The sequence below is a fragment of the Heptranchias perlo genome, chromosome 32, assembly GCF_035084215.1.
Source record: "Heptranchias perlo isolate sHepPer1 chromosome 32, sHepPer1.hap1, whole genome shotgun sequence".
Lineage (NCBI taxonomy): Eukaryota > Metazoa > Chordata > Chondrichthyes > Hexanchiformes > Hexanchidae > Heptranchias > Heptranchias perlo.
Window position 1 is genome coordinate 30382001 of NC_090356.1, and position 16748 is coordinate 30398748.

Consider the following 16748-nt stretch of genomic DNA (forward strand, 5'->3'; position numbering starts at 1 on the left):
TACCATCCTGGAGTCTCTGTTGCGTCCGCAGAAACGCCTGTCTATTCCCCTTACAATCGAGTCCCCTATCACTATAGTGGTAAGTTGTTAGAGGGTATTCTGAGGGACAGAATCTACAGGCATTTGGAGAGGCAGGGACTGATTAGGAACAGTCAGCATGGTTTTGTGAGAGGAAAATCATGTCTCACGAATTTGATTGAGTTTTTTGAAGGGGTAACCAAGAAGATAGATGAGGGCTATGCAGTAGACGTGGTCTACATGGACTTCAGCAAAGCATTTGACAAGGTACCGCATGGTAGGTTGTTACATAAGGTTAAATCTCACGGGATCCAAGGTGAGGTAGCCAATTGGATACAAAATTGGCTTGACAACAGAAGACAGAGGGTGGTTGTGGAGGGTTGTTTTTCAAACTGGAGGCCTGTGTCCAGCGGTGTGCCTCAGGGATCGGTGCTGGGTCCGCTGTTATTTGTTATTTATATTAATGATTTGGATGAGAATTTAGGAGGCATGGTTAGTAAGTTTGCAGATGACACCAAGATTGGTGGCATTGTGGACAGTGAAGAAGGTTATCTAGGATTGCAACGGGATCTTGATAAATTGGGCCAGTGGGCCGATGAATGGCAGATGGAGTTTAATTTAGATAAATGTGAGGTGATGCATTTTGGTAGATCAAATCGGGCCAGGACCTACTCCGTTAATGGTAGGGCGTTGGGGAGAGTTATAGAACAAAGATATCTAGGAGTACAGGTTCATAGCTCCTTGAAAGTGGAGTCACAGGTGGATAGGGTGGTGAAGAAGGCATTCGGCATGCTTGGTTTCATTGGTCAGAACATTGAATGCAGGAGTTGGGATGTCTTGTTGAAGTTGTACAAGACATTAGTTCGGCCACACTTGGAATACTGTGTGCAGTTCTGGTCACCCTATTATAGAAAGGATATTATTAAACTAGAAAGAGTGCAGAAAAGATTTACTAGGATGCTACCGGGACTTGATGGTTTGACTTACAGGGAGAGGTTAGACAGACTGGGACTTTTTTCCCTGGAGAGTAGGAGGTTAAGGGGTGATCTTATAGACGTCTATAAAATAATGAGGGGCATAGATAAGGTAGATAGTCAAAATCTTTTCCCAAAGGTAGGGGAGTCTATAACGAGGGGACATAGATTTAAGGTGAGAGGGGAGAGACACAAAAGGGTCCAGAGGGGCAATTTTTTCACTCAAAGGGTGGTGAGTGTCTGGAACGAGCTGCCAGAGGCAGTAGTAGAGGCGGGTACAATTTTGTCTTTTAAAAAGCATTTGGACAGTTACATGGGTAAGATGGGTATAGAGGGATATGGGCCAAGTGCAGGAAATTGGGACTAGCTTAGTGGTATAAACTAGGCGACATGGACATGTTGGGCCGAAGGGCCTGTTTCCATGTTGTAACTTCTATGATTCTATGAGATGTGGGCGTCACTGGCAAGGCCAGTATTTATTGCCCATCCCTATTTTCCCTTGAGAAGGTGGTGGTGAGCTGTCTTCTTGAACCGCTGCTGTCTGTGTGGTGAAGGTTCTTGAGAAGGTTTCAAGAAGGCATTTGATTCAGGTCTCCTAAATGAGGTTAAGACATATCAAATTAATTGCAGATCAGCTATCTGGATTGAAAAGTCTCTTGGCAGTAGGAAATTGAGGGTGGTAATGTACAGAGAAAACTTTGCCTGGTAGGGGATAGTGACTGGTGGAGTCCTGTGGGATTTTTTTTCTGTGCAACTATTTTTCACACTATTCATTAATTACTTGGAGGAGAGTATTAGAAAGTAAAATTTAATGATGCCAAGATATGTAACTAGTTGATACTGAACCAAAAGGAGATATTAGGTGGGTTGACTAAAGGCTTGGTCAAAGAGGTGGGTTTTAAGGAGAATCTTAAAGGAGGACAGGGAATTCCCACGCTTAGGGCCTAGACAGCTGAAGGCACGGCCACCGATAGTGGGACGAAAGGAGTGGGGTATATGCAAGAGGCCAGAGTTGTAGGAATGTAGAGTTCTCTGTAGATTGTAGGGCTGAAGAAGGTTAGAGATGGAGAAGGATGAGGGCATGAAGGGATTTAAACATGAGAATGAGAATTTTAAATTTGAGGTGTTGGGTGACCGGAAGCCAGTGTAGGTCAGCGTGCACAGTGGTGATGAGTCGGAGGGACTTGTTGCAGGATAGGTTATGGGGAGCAGAGTTTTAGATGAGCTGAAAATTATGGAGGGTGGAGGATGGGAGGCCGGGTCAAGAGAGCATTGGAATAGTTCATTCTGGAGGTGACAAGCATAGATGGAGTTTCAGCAACAGATGGGCTGCGGCAGGGAGTGAGACAGATGATATTACGGAGGTGGAAGTAGGTGGTCTTGCAGGATTATGGGGTCGGATGCTCAGCTTTGGGTCAGATAGGATTCTGAGGTCACATAAAGTCTGGTTCAGTCTGAAGCAGTGACTGGGGTGGGCGATGGAATCTGTGGAGTTTGTAACGGAGGCTGAAGGCGATGACTTCGGTCTTAATATTCTGGAGGAAATTGCGGCTCTTCCAGGACTGGATGTCGGACAAGCAGCCTGAAAACGGGCAGTGGAGGGGTTGAGACAGGTAATGGAGAGATCGAGCTGTGTGCTGTCAGCATAAATGTGAAATTTGACCCCATGTCTTCGGATGATGTTACCAAGGGGCAGGATGATGATGATGAGGAAGAGGAGGGGGCCAAGGATAGATCTTTTGAGGGACTGCAGAGGTAATGGTGTGGGGGTGAAAAAAGAAGCTTTTGTTCGAGATGCTCTGGCGATGATCGGAGAGATAAGAGTGGAACTAAGTGAGGGCAGTCCCACTGAGCTAAACGACGGAGGAGGATGGTGTGGTCGAAGGGGTCAAAGGCTGCTAAGAGATCAAGAAGGGCAAGGAAGCATAATGCACCACGGACACGGAGGATGTCTTTTGTGACTTTGCTTAGGGCCGTTTCAGTGCTGTGGTAAGGGTGGATACCTGATTGGAGACATTCAGATATGGAGTTGCAGAAAAGATAGGCACAGATTTGGGGCTGACAACATATTCATGGACTGTGGGGAGGAAAGGGAGATTGGAGATATAGAGGGAAAAGGATCTGGCTGTGATTATTGGTCATTAGCTAACTAAATATTTCCAGTCATTGTGAAGCCGTGGTCACAAATATCTGTCAAAAGGTAGGATCTAGCTTAAAGGCATTTAACTACAAATTCACAAGAAACTATTCTGTCCTTGTTTTAAGATTGCAGCCTCGACCACATTTGAAATGTATGCAATTTTAAGCACCCTACCTTGAAAAAGACATTCGTGCGCTTGATAGGGTTGAAAGACGAGCACCTGTGGCAATTCTGGAACCTGGGGCTTCCAGCTATGAGAACACATGCATCACTGAACTTGATTTCGCTGGAGAAAATAAGAATGTGCAGGGTTGATGAGCGCAGAAGTGCAGATGTAGTTAGACTGTTTGGTTTCTACCGTGTACACAGAATTAGATAACACGAGTTTAAGGTTGACCTGCCTTATTGCATCAACTTGGTTTCAGTGATGCCTCTTTTGAAAGAGATCTTGTGAAAGGCCGGACAAATCTTGTAGTACAGCAGAAATCTTTCTTTGGGGAGGAGCATTCATCTGGGCACTGTATCAGCCAAAATCCTTCAGCGTTCTCAGATCGCTATCATAGAAATGTAAAAGTTCTTCTCCTGAAAGGCCTAGCCTCTCTTCTCACACTTGGAATATTAACAACTTGTGTGGAAGGAACCCAAGAGCAGGCTTGTGATGCTCATCATGCTGCCCATGTGCCTGTTGCCCTTCTGGTGAGGGTTCACACCCACGCTGGTCAATAGTCAACTAGTGATTGTCCTCATTGCGGGAGGTAAGTAGATTCTCTTCAAGGCCAAGTTGGTTCTAAGGAAGCAAGATTAGAACTGAGTCAAACCTTCTTGATAATCAGGAATCTGATAACTGCATTACTTCAGGGAGCTGATGATTGACTAGGCAACCTGACTCACTATTCAGACCTGGAGGGGTAAACCTTATCACTGGGCGCTGGGATTCTTCCCACTTGGCTTTAGAGAACCTTGTACGCCAGTACTGTAATGAGTCCTAGTTGGAACTGCAGGGGGAGACTTAACAGTGCTCTCTGTTGGTAAACACTACGGTTTTAGTTGATTAAACTCACTTGGCTCTTGTTTGCCTGCACCATGCTCCTTGGTGGGGAATGTTCATGCAGGAGGGAAATTGCAGTTCACCCATCAAGCAATTGAAAATTCTGCCCATGTGAATTTCCCAGTAGCTTGATTTGGAGAATCTTGCACATGATTACAAATTTCTGCCCCTGTGAGACAACGGGTGACCAAAAGAAAGTTGCTTCGTTTATAATGTTCCTCAGTAATTATGCATATGCAAAGTCAAAAGCCTGAAGGGGCGGGCTGAGAGGTCAACTGCCTACAGCCAGAATCAGCATAGACCGTTTGGACCGAATGGCCTTTTTCTGTGCTGTAAATTCTATGTAAAATGGCAAACCTTTATTGCTGACCACAGAATTGAAACTATGTTCGATGAGTGGCTTTGTTATATCCGGCACTTCTGCACTGTGATTTGCACTACAGTGCACTTGCTGTCGGAGACACCCTTATAAGGGATACTGTTTCATTGTTCCCCTATTTTGGATGAAGAGCATTAAAAGAATGAGGAAGACCATACGGAAAGCAGGTAATGTAATGTTGTGACACTTTTGGCTTTAGTTTCCATAGCAATAAAATTGACTTTTTTCCAAATGGATTTTCACCAAAAGAGAGGGACTAATAAGAGTGACTCACGCTGTGTGTGATTGTCACATGTTTGAATGAACACCAAGTGAGAAAATGAAATATTTTGCTCATGCAAGCAAGCTGTTTCTGCACAATTTCCATAGTTAAACAGTGGAGTATAAAGGGGCGAGTCTGGCTAACTAATCAGACAGCTTACAATTATTCTTTTGGGTTATATTTTATCTGTGACTGAACTGATTTCCTACTGTTTCTACTGTGTGTGTGTGTGGCTAATGTAAATATTGTGACTGCACATAACGTATCAAAATCAGTTGCTACAAATTAATAGTTGTAGCTGTAACTTGCAGGTTTGGTACTTCACTAAATTAAATTTATATTGAGATGTCAGTGGTCTCAATGCCTGTCACACCAGGAAGCCTATAGCACATCAGCCAGGAGTCTTTCAAAGAGCCCCACAGTGCACTTTTGTCCGCGTGTGGGATAGAAAAGCACAGAAAACAGTAGAGTACTAAAAATAAAATATGAGATTGCTTTGCTGTACAAGTGCAGTAAAAGTAATTTATGTGTGTGTTGAGGTTTGATTAAAGCACACTAAATTCTGGCATCGTTTCCTTGGTAATTCGGGCCACTGGCGTCTGCGAGAATTTACTTAGAGAAGCAACAGAAATACGAGAACATGTTGTTATTTAACACTAGATTCACAGTGAGGTTGAAATACTAATGATGTCTATGTACTGACTGGATAACAAATAATCTTTCTTCTACTTTGCTCCACTGGAAGTGTTTTCTGAAAGCATTTTACCCCCTACCTGGAAATGCAAAACCATGGTTGACTTTATAGCAATGACAGGATGAGACGAGCCCATTCAGTAATATTTGTGGGATTGCATTATTTGGAGATTAGGTCATCATTCATTTTGCATCACCCTTTAAATGCTCAAGCAACAATATGACCTTGGGCTTCTCAATAGGTAGCCAATTTAAATCGCAGTTTTGCACAAAAGTTGCGCTATTTGTGAATAGGTTCTCCAATATAAAAGGTTGTCTGTGTACGTGCATATGACTGTTAACAGGCAGTTTTTAATGCTGAAACAGGGTAGGTCAGCTGTTGTAAAACTTTTTCTCTATTGTATAATGTAAACAAAAGTTTTATTTGCTTTATGTGGTTCATCGAACTGGATTTATTTATCTCCCACAAAACTCTCATCCCTTCAAATCCAAAAAGCAGTCGAAATGATTTAATTTAAAATAATATGCCACCAGTGAATGCAAATATTTTAGACCAGCAATTCACACTAATAATTCAAGTGACAGCACATATTTATAATCTAACATTTTCTATTGCCCCTCAGATATAGGCTGCTTAATTGAGACATTTACACTTTTGATAACATTGCATTGTAAATTATTTTTATTTTGTTTAAAATTATGTTCCTAAAGCCTGTCGATGGTACAACCAATTTGATTGTAAAAAAAAAACCCTGATAAATGCATCATATTAAGTTTAATATGACAATTCTGGCGATATGCTGTATATAAATGGAGGTTACCTGTCCAGCAGTCCATAAGGTTAAATGTTTTTCTCAAGGCAGCAAATAATTTCTATTTCTAAAAATTTCCACCTGTAAGTTTTACAAATGGAGAATGAGAATACGCTAAGTACCTCCATCACTTATAACAGCTTTGCCAAGGAGAACTAGTGATTAGGTAAATATAATAGAATCTCATTTGTGCACAGAGGTTTTATGCTGTCGTTTGCACGTGCTCATATGTACAAATGTTAGGACAGGCCCGTACCCTTAATCAAAAGATTTATGGCCAAGGTTTGAAGCAAGAATCACCATTCTCAAGAATACATGTGCCTGAGCCACTCCTTTGGGTTAATGTTGGTTTGTACAGGGTCATAAGGAGCTGAATATTGGACTACAATGAATGTGTCACTAAATCTCTGAAGGTCAGCAACTGTCAGCATTGGCCTACTCTACATTGAGATATATTATTGTACCCTCCCATTGGGTTAGATATGAGATTTCAGGGTGTTATCGAGCATCCCAAGATCCATCGAATTCTGTTTGTTTCCATTTGCTGGTTAGTCAAAGTTCACTGAAATTCAGTAATAAGATTTGAGATGTAGCGAGTAAGATCAGTCAGAGAGATCAGAGAATCTCAAGATTCACAGCCAGCCTCTTAGCTAGAATCCTAAGGTTGCAGTGGAACCAAGAAATGGGACAGTTGAAGGCTCAGTCCTTGGGAACCTGAATGAATGTTACTGTTGCTGCACTATGTACAGCAGCTTATCTGAATCAGAAATATAACTAGTTCATGAGCACGCTTCCATTTGTATCTGGGGTGTACTTCTCGAACTTATGTGAAAATGCATCAGGTTCTGTGACTTACCTGTTTGTAACATTTGTGTGGAATAATTGCTAACAACCCAAGGGGTGGATACAAGATCATCCACTCAGCCAGAAGTGTCGAGTGGATGATCCATCTCAGCCTCCTCCCGATATCCCCACCATCACGGAAGCCAGTCTTCGGCCAATTCGATTCACTCCACGTGATATCAAGAAACGGCTGAGTGCACTGGATACAGCAAAGGCTATGGGCCCCGACAACATCCCAGCTGTAGTGCTGAAGACTTGTGCTCCAGAACTAGCTGCGCCTCGAGCCAAGCTGTTCCAGTACAGCTACAACACTGGCATCTATCCGACAATGTGGAAAATTGCCCAGGTATGTCCTGTCCACAAAAAGCAGGACAAATCCAATCCGGCCAATTACCGCCCCATCAGTCTACTCTCAATCATCAGCAAAGTGATGGAAGGTGTCGTCGACAGTGCTATCAAGCAGCACTTACTCACCAATAACCTGCTCACCGATGCTCAGTTTGGGTTCCGCCAGGACCACTCGGCTCCAGACCTCATTACAGCCTTGGTCCAAACATGGACAAAAGAACTGAATTCCAGAGGTGAGGTGAGAGTGACTGCCCTTGACATCAAGGCAGCATTTGACTGAGTGTGGCACCAAGGAGCCCTAGTAAAATTGAAGTCAATGGGAATCAGGGGGAAAACTCTCCAGTGGCTGGAGTCATACCTAGCACAAAGGAAGATGGTAGTGGTTGTTGGAGGCCAATCATCTCAGCCCCAGGGCATTGCTGCAGGAGTTCCTCAGGGCAGTGTCCTCGGCCCAACCATCTTCAGCTGCTTCATCAATGACCTTCCCTCCATCATAAGGTCAGAAATGGGGATGTTCGCTGATGACTGCACAGTGTTCAATTCCATTCGCAACCCCTCAGATAATGAAGCAGTCCGAGCCTGCATGCAGCAAGACCTGGACAACATCCAGGCTTGGGCTCATAAGTGGCAAGTAACATTCGCGCCAGATAAGTGTCAGGCAATGACCATCTCCAACAAGAGAGAGTCTAACCACCTCCCCTTGACATTCAACGGCATTACCATCGCCGAATCCCCCACCATCAACATCCTGGGGGTCATCATTGACCAGAAACTTAACTGGACCAGCCATATAAATACTGTGGCTACGAGAGCAGGTCAGAGACTGGGTATTCTGCGGCGAGTGACTCACCTCCTGACTCCCCAAAGCCTTTCCACCATCTACAAGGCACAAGTCAGGAGTGTGATGGAATACTCTCCACTTGCCTGGATGAGTGCAGCTCCAACAACACTCAAGAAGCTCGACACCATCCAAGATAAAGCAGCCCGCTTGATTGGCACCCCATCCACCACCCTAAACATTCACTCCCTTCACCACCGGCGCACTGTGGCTGCAGTGTGCACCATCCACAGGATGCACTGCAGCAACTCGCCAAGGCTTCTTCGACAGCACCTCCCAAACCCGCGACCTCTACCACCTAGAAGGACAAGAGCAGCAGGCGCATGGGAACAACACCACCTGCACGTTCCCCTCCAAGTCACACACCATCCCGACTTGGAAATATATCGCCGTTCCTTCATCGTCGCTGGGTCAAAATCCTGGAACTCCCTTCCTAACAGCACTGTGGGAGAACCGTCACCACACGGACTGCAGCGGTTCAAGAAGGCGGCTCACCACCACCTTCTCGAGGGCAATTAGGGATGGGCAATAAATGCCGGCCTTGCCAGCGACGCCCACACCCCGTGAACGAATAAAAAAAAATGATTTTATTTCCTATGACAGTTTTGTATTTCAGCTATGTATAGTCTCATATGAAAAAATAACGGCAGAATCCTTTTTCCATCATGCATTGTTAAATATGATCTATATGCAAAAATGTGGAGTCTGCTGGTTAATATAATGGTGTTGTACATTGATTAAGTATTTTTTTCCCTTTCTGTGCTCTACTAGATGTTGGCTGTATTTATGAACTGAGTGCGGTGCTGATCCACAGAGGGGTGAGTGCATATTCCGGCCATTACATTGCACACGTACGAGATGACCGGACCGGCGACTGGTATAAATTTAATGATGAGGAGATTGAGAAAATGGAAGGGAAGAAGCTGCAGTTGGGGATAGAGGAAGATCTTGGTGAGCAATCAGTGGTTTGATGTTGGACCATGTTCAAAAGTTTTAAAGATCTGTTTGTATTTAGAGTGAGACTCCTCCTTAATGTATGTTTAGTCCTTGAGATTTTCTGTGCTGCACACTGCATTGGCTTGGTGGTAAGTCAGGCAATCTGTTTTGGGCCTCTGCCAATGCGGCTTTGAAACTGTCCACTGAAGTTCCCGGGGAGTAGCTCAGGCACATGTATTCTTGTCATGGCTGAGATGGGGAGCCCAGCATTTGGATCATGACAGCTAACCCATGTCATACCACTCCTAACAGCGTGTGCTGAATGCCTGTGCCCCTTTTTCAGATGTTAATTGAAGTGTTCATGAGATTGCACTTAACCGTAAAGTTACCATGTTTTCACAAACAAACATAATCTGTAATGTTCCTATGCAACTCGAGTTCAAACCTTGAACAAGTTGTATGCATGATTTATTTGCATATGTCTAGCCAGCTTCAATCTTTTATTCAATTGTCATTAAAAAGTAAGGACAGTTGGCATTTAACTGGTGTACTGGTTCACATATACCAGTGATAGATGAGCCTATGAGACAGAATAAGCCAGTTACTCACCTACTTTGTGTCAACAGCATACTTGTTCTGCACTGCTCAAATCAGGGGTGAGAAGCTAAGTGTACTGCTGCAAGCTCGGTAATTGAGAAGTGCTACAGGTATGAGAATTATGGGTTGAAATAAACGTATACTGCTGATAGCTGCTTTGGTGCAATATCAGTTAATTAACAAAAAATATTTTGAACTTTTTTCTGCCCCTTTTACCTTCATAGAGTCTCAAGTGTTATGCACCTTCCAAGCAGAGGGAATGGGCTGGTGACCTGTTCGTAGGCTTTTGCTAATGCTGCTGACTAATGATTCCACAATAGGGGGTGTGCGAGAGTGGCTTGGGATGGCTGACTGGCCTTTCCATTTTCCCTAGTTTCCAGCGGTGAAGCGTCTGGCCTCTGCCTGCTCCACCCCATGGTGGGATCATGTAAGAAATCATTTCCACAAATCTGCATCCTTACCCTCCATGTAGCGACATGAGTTCTATGCCAATGTGGTGCTGCAGTCTGATATTTTAATCTTAGTATTTGTTTTTATTTTAAACGATAAATCTGCTTGACTATTTTCTCCTGTTTGTTCCCTTTTATGATGAAACTGGGGTGTTGCTTTTGGCCAGAGTAACTAGTTGATATTTTAATGTGTGAATTCTCCTTCCTTCCCTCTTTCCCTGGCCACCTTCCTTTCCCCTTCCCTCTCCCCTTTCTCCCCCCACCCCCATTCAACTATGAGGATGGCATCAGAACGGTTCCCTGCTCTGTCCTCATCCATGAGCATACAGGGTTTTGCTGGATAACCATTGGGAACAGGAATCGTGACTGTTAACCCTCCTCCCTAACCCAAGGGTGCTGAGACCAGTTATAGTGTCTCATTAGCACATCTTCACTGTATAATCAAGCTTTTGCATTTGTGTTTGAAAAATTGTACAAGTTCTTAGAAGGTTTTGTGAGGGTTTTTTTCATTCTTAGAAGTCATCAGCATCTACCTCTAGTTTCAGAACACGATTGTCGTTTTTCATATTTTAATTTTGTCAAGTTAAATCTTCTATGAACTGTTGTTATTGTATTAATTGGAAACATCAGTTAATTTTTTTAGTACTAGTGCTTGAAATCTGCATCTACACTTCTTAGTTAGTTACTGACCTACAGAAAAAGTTGGCATTGTATAACTTCCACAGTGTGTAGCGCAACTAGTCGTAGTCTAAACATTTAATCGAGGGAATGGGATCTTGTCAGATAAGATTCACTGGATGCTCCGTGCATAGAGTTTGAAGTGTAGATCATTGAAGAAAAACATACCCAACTTCCCGATGGCTCAAGGAGTTTATCCAGTAAGATGAGCCATACAGAAAAGCAGGAACCCAGATTCAACAACAACTTGCATTTATATAGCACCTTTAACATAGTAAAATGCCCCAAAGCTCTTCACAGGAGCATAATCAGACAAATATTGACACCAAGCTGAAGAAGGAGACATTAGGACAGGTGACCAAAAGCTTGGTCAAAGAGGTAGGTTTTAAGGAGCTTCTTGAAAGAGGGCAGAACTCCAGACCTTGGGGTCTAAACGGCTGAAGGCATGGCAGCCAATGGCGGAGTGGGGCATGTACAAGAGGCCAGAGTTGGAAGAACGCAGAGTTTTTGGACGTTTGTAGGACTGGAGGAGGTTTCAGAAAGGGGGAGGAGCGAGGTTATGGAGGGATTTGAACACAATGAGAATTTTAAAATCGAGGCATTGCTGGACCAGGAGCCATTGTAGGTCAACGAGCACAGGGGGGATGGGTGAACGGGGGTTGGTGCGAGCTAGGATACAAGGCAGGAGAGTTTTGGATGAGCTTAATTTTAGGGAGGGTGCAAGATGGGAGGCCAGCCAGGAGATGATGGAATAGTCGAGTCTGGAGGTAAGAGAAGCATGGATGAGGTTTTCAGTAGCCAATGGGCTGAGGCAAGATCGGAGACTGGCAATATTACGGAGGTAGAAGGAGGCAGTCTTTGTGATGGAAAGGATATGGGGTCCGAAGCTTAGCTCGGTCAAATAGGATGCCATGGTTGTGAACAGTCTGGTTCAGCCTGAGACAGTAGCCAGGGAGGGAAATGGAATCGGTGGCTATGGAACAGAGTTTGTGGCAGGGACCGAAGACAATGGCTTCAGTCTTCCCGATGTTTAATTGGAGGAAATTTCTGCTCATCTGGACTGGATGTTGGACAAGCGATCTGATAACACGGTTGCAGGGGAGGGGTCGAGAGAGGTGGTGATGAGGTAGGGCTGGGTGTCATCAGCACACATGTGGAATCTGATGTGCTTTCGGATGATGTCGCCGAGGGGCAGCATATAGATGAGAAACAGAAATAGTTCAAGTCTGTGGTCACTTACCTGACCTCACACTTGCTTGTACTTGAAGAATGTGCATTTTGGTTGGTGTCTGTGGAACTGCACTTCAAGATGAATTGTTTTCAGGACAGGGAGAGAAAAATTTGATTTTTTTCAAATCAAACCGTGTTGGAGAGATGAATGTCCAGACTTTGTCATTTGGAACGCCTTGTTGAAATGTTTCACAGCACAGCATAATGCAAATATAACTGCTTATGTTGCAACAAAATTACAGAATCCTAATTACTGAAAATAGTAATCAAACCATCCTATTGAATTCTATCATAACCATTAATCTTATTCCTGGTATACTTAAAGATGTTCTCTTGTCCTTGCTTATGCAGTTCAATTCTGTTGACATTGTGGTTTCGTGTTGCACTTTTTTTAGCAGAGCCTTCGAAGTCACAGACACGAAAACCCAAATGTGTTAAAGGTGTTCACTGCTCAAGGAATGCTTATATGTTGGTGTACAGACGGAAAGTGGAAGGAGGCAAGGAAAAGGAAATAAGTGTTCAACTCCCATGTAAGAACCTATCTATCTATCCTCAATTCTTTATTTACAGTGCTTTTATCTGCATTATTTGATACATTTTAACGTTGGTGTTTTATCATGATGAAACAACAGTCCTGGTCTGACAGACGTTTTAAGCTTGTAAATTGCAATTAAGTATGTAGTGCTTGAAAATGTTAATATTCATTTGAAATCTGTTGGTATTACAATTTTCTGTTCACATTGCTAAATATTGGAAAGTAGTTTGGAATTAAAGCGATACCAACCTCCCATGGCAGGGCACGGTCTCTGTTCAACCAGTGCTGACCCTGGCACATTTCCCGAAGCCAGGTTGATTTATAAAATTAGGGCAGCTGCTCAGGCCATTTACAGCACCGCTGGAGCACCTACCTCAACTGGGGGAGGGAAATCCCTGCAGCACCTTGCTGCAACGTATTATGGCCAGCATTGCTGGCTGAGATCGTACTCGGCAAACTGGCCATGCAGTGCTGGGTGGCAGGAAAACCTTGGCCTTCCTGGTGCCTGATTTTGTAAGGGTGTAAACGGCATGTATGTTGTATGACATCATCCGGTTATCTGTGTCTTACAATCTATTGCGCATATTTGGGCAGATATATACTTGATACTTGCGGTGAAAAACTGTGGAAGTGGTTTGATTGGAGGGAAAGCCAGTGGAACATCTTCCCCGCCCAATTCTTCCTCTCTTTCCCCCCCTCCCCCCCACCTAAAACAAACTTCCCAGCCAGTGTTAATCAGAGCTAATATGGTGATGTTTTGCTGTTTTCAGAAAAGCTATTGGTTTACAGTGAACCAGTACATCTTAGTGCTGGAAGAATCATGATCCTCAGTCCAGGAGCCCAGAAAGTCTTGTCTATAGCACTACAGTGCAGACTAATTCCTAAATGTTAGATTTATAGTTGTTAACAGAATCCAATGCTTCAATATTAAAATAAAGTCAATGTTATATTATAGTTTAATTGAGAAAAGATTACTTGTAATATAATTATTGTTGATGAGCCTGTTCATGTCCTGAGCGTAGAAACCAATAAATTGGTATTGATGGATTGTGGGTTTGTAACTTGGGGAAAATTCTGTGCCTGTTGTATCTTGTGGAATTTTCTGGTTCGTTGGTTCTATAGATTATTAAGCCCATGGTATTTCCTAGTTCCTAAGGGACTTTCCTTTCCTTTTTGCAGCACATCTACAGAAAATGGTTGAACGTGACAACAAAAAATTTGAAGAGTGGTGTATGGAGATGGCCGAGATGCGGAAGCAGAGTGTGGACAAAGGCAAAGCCAAGCATGAGGAGGTGCAAGAGCTCTTTAACATGTTACCAGCTAAAGAAGGTCCGTAAATTTAACATGATGGAGTTCAGTTATTAAATGTGCACCTATGTGAAGAATTTTCTTTGAAGAAAGCCATTCAGCTTGTAATATTTGTACAGTAAACCTGTCAAATAATGCCATACAGGTGACATGGGTGGAGATATTGGTGGAAAGTTTCTTGATCCTGCGGGAATAGTTGAGTACTCAAGGTATTAGGCAGGATCTTATTTATTGGATTGATTCTTTGGCAAGAATAACAATTCAAAGTTAAATATAAATATTTCACTAGAGTAGTTATTTTACTTCAAAATTGCCCAGATTGTTCCCTGATGGTCTAGTGGACAAAAGGGACATACAAACCCAAAACTCCATTCCAGTCTGTGTGGAGTTAGCTGTCACATCTGTGGCAGTGCTACAGTTGGTCTCAGTGTCTCAGGGTTAGGGAGAGGAAAAACAGCCCACGTTCCTACTCCTGATTTGCTATCTAGTGACCCATATTGACGAATGCACGTGTGTAAAAGGGGGGAATTGGGATTGGCTAGGATGGCCTCCATGGTAGAATAGCCTGCCAACACTCACTGCGTAGACTCTTGCATGAGGAATGCCCACTTGGGCAAGATACCACAAGTCGGCCAGTCCTGGTGGAATTCTACCCCAGTGAGATTGTACGCGTTCAGGTGAAAAAGGGAAAATATGAGGAAAGAAATATAGCCAACCATAGCCAACCTTTTGAACTCAGTTCTGTTCAGTACTTGTGGCACATCGGATTTTGTTTTTTCATTTGAATGTAACAAAACCACTGTATATAGTACTAACTATAGAAAAATATCAATCATTGATTGCAAAACAGGATTCTTCCTTATGCCTTTTCATATATTTCTTTGCAATTAAACATAATCTCATGTCTCAAAGAGAAACAAAAATAAATCGCTCACCTTACACTCCATTCGCTAAGGTATCAAATTCCCAAAGCCGCATTGACATCGCCATGTCCTCTCCAGCTTTTTTTTTACCCATAGTCATCAGAGATCTGCTCACCTGAAGCTCAAATACTGCATTAGAGTATTTTATTTAACATAGACACAGGAATTAATTATAATGTATGTACCTTCTCCTGTGGTATTTAATAGGAACATCACAAATATTGTATCATGTCCTAGATTTCTACACATTAAAAGTTAGCCTTTCAACTCACTTGCTCTTAACCACAACTTTGGAAGTTCTGTCTGAGTTTCGAAGGAATATCAAAAGCCGACTTGAAAACTGAAAGAAATTATAAAATTCAAGTTGGCCGAGGTAGCCATAATTAATCCTGCTTCAGCCCCTAATATATTTGATCCCATTTTGCATAAAGTCTTCCTGGCACCAATCCTACACCTTCACAGCTTTGGAATCAGTATTGAGGTAACTAAAACATAGGATAGATTTTCTTCTTCACCGGCTGGGAGTAATCTGCCAAGGCAAATTGCACGCCCACGATAGGACCCGCCTGATTTTCATTCCATTGAGATCACCCCGCAAGATTACCACCCAGGGGTGAAGATGAAAATCTGTCCCCATGGGTTATAAATGACATTCGGAATTAAATGTCAGTAAAGCACCTGCACCAAATGATGTTCTTTTAAAGAAATGAGAGGACGTAACTAAGGCTCTGGTTTAAAAATTTATGAGGTTACTAGCCACGTTAGCCGTTGAAAGGCAATTTGTCCTTGACTTGCCCACAGGTAAAAGGAATGTTTCTTCTGCTCGTAGTACATAGGAACAGGAGTAGGCCATTCAGCCCCTCGTGCCTGCTCTGCCATTTGATAAGATCATGGCTGATCCGTGATCTAGCTCCATATACCTGCCTTTGGCCCTTATCCCTTAATACCTTTGGTTGCCAAAAAGCTATCTATCTCAGATTTAAATTCAGCAATTGAGCTAGTATCAGTTGCTGTTTGCGGAAGAGAGTTCCAAACTTCTACCACCCTTTATGTGTAGAAATGTTTTCTAATCTCACTCCTGAAAGGTCTGGCTCTAATTTTTAGACTGTGCCCCTTACTCTTAGAATCCCCAACCAGCGGAAATAGTTTCTCTCTATCCTATCTGTTCCCCTTAATATCTTATAAACTTCGATCAGATCACCCCTTAACCTTCGAAACTCTAGAGAATACAATCCCAATTTGTGTAATCTCTCCTCGTAACTTAACCCTTGAAGTCCGGGTATCATTCTAGTAAGCCTACGCTGCACTCCCTCCAAGGCCAATATGTCCTTCCGAAGGTGCGGTGCCCAGAATTGCTCACAGTACTCCAAGTGTGGTCTAACCAGGGTTTTGTAGAGCTGCAGCATAACTTCTACCCCCTTGTACTCTAGTCCTCTAGATATAAAGGCCAACATTCCATTAGCCTTCTTGATTATTTTCTGCACCTGTTCATGACACTTCAATGATCTATGTACCTGAACCCCTAAGTCCCTTTGGACATCCACTGTTTTTAACTTTTTACCATTTACAAAGTACCCTTTTTTGATCCAAAGTGGATGACCTCACATTGGTCTACATTGAATTCCATTTGCCACAGTTTTGCCCATTCACCTAATCTATCAATATCGCTTTGTAATTTTATGTTTTCATTTACACTGCTTACAATGCCACCAATCTTTGTGTCATCGGCAAACTTAG

The 16748-nt window shown here is 43.0% G+C and overlaps 1 protein-coding gene across 8 annotated transcripts in view; it reads left to right on the top strand.

Moving 5' to 3' along the window:
* Nucleotides 1-16748, top strand: part of usp48 (ubiquitin specific peptidase 48) — a 139063-nt gene that overhangs the window by 47811 nt on the left and 74504 nt on the right. For all 8 annotated transcript variants that reach the window (XR_010958245.1, XR_010958246.1, XM_067970683.1 and 5 more), the window contains exons 9-11: nt 9127-9306; nt 12641-12775; nt 13960-14109. Coding sequence is in view for 6 of the 8 variants with exons in the window: in XM_067970683.1 (XP_067826784.1) it covers nt 9127-9306; nt 12641-12775; nt 13960-14109 (465 nt within the window). In the remaining 2 variants the exon portion in view is untranslated. The remainder of the gene's footprint in view (nt 1-9126; nt 9307-12640; nt 12776-13959; nt 14110-16748) is intronic.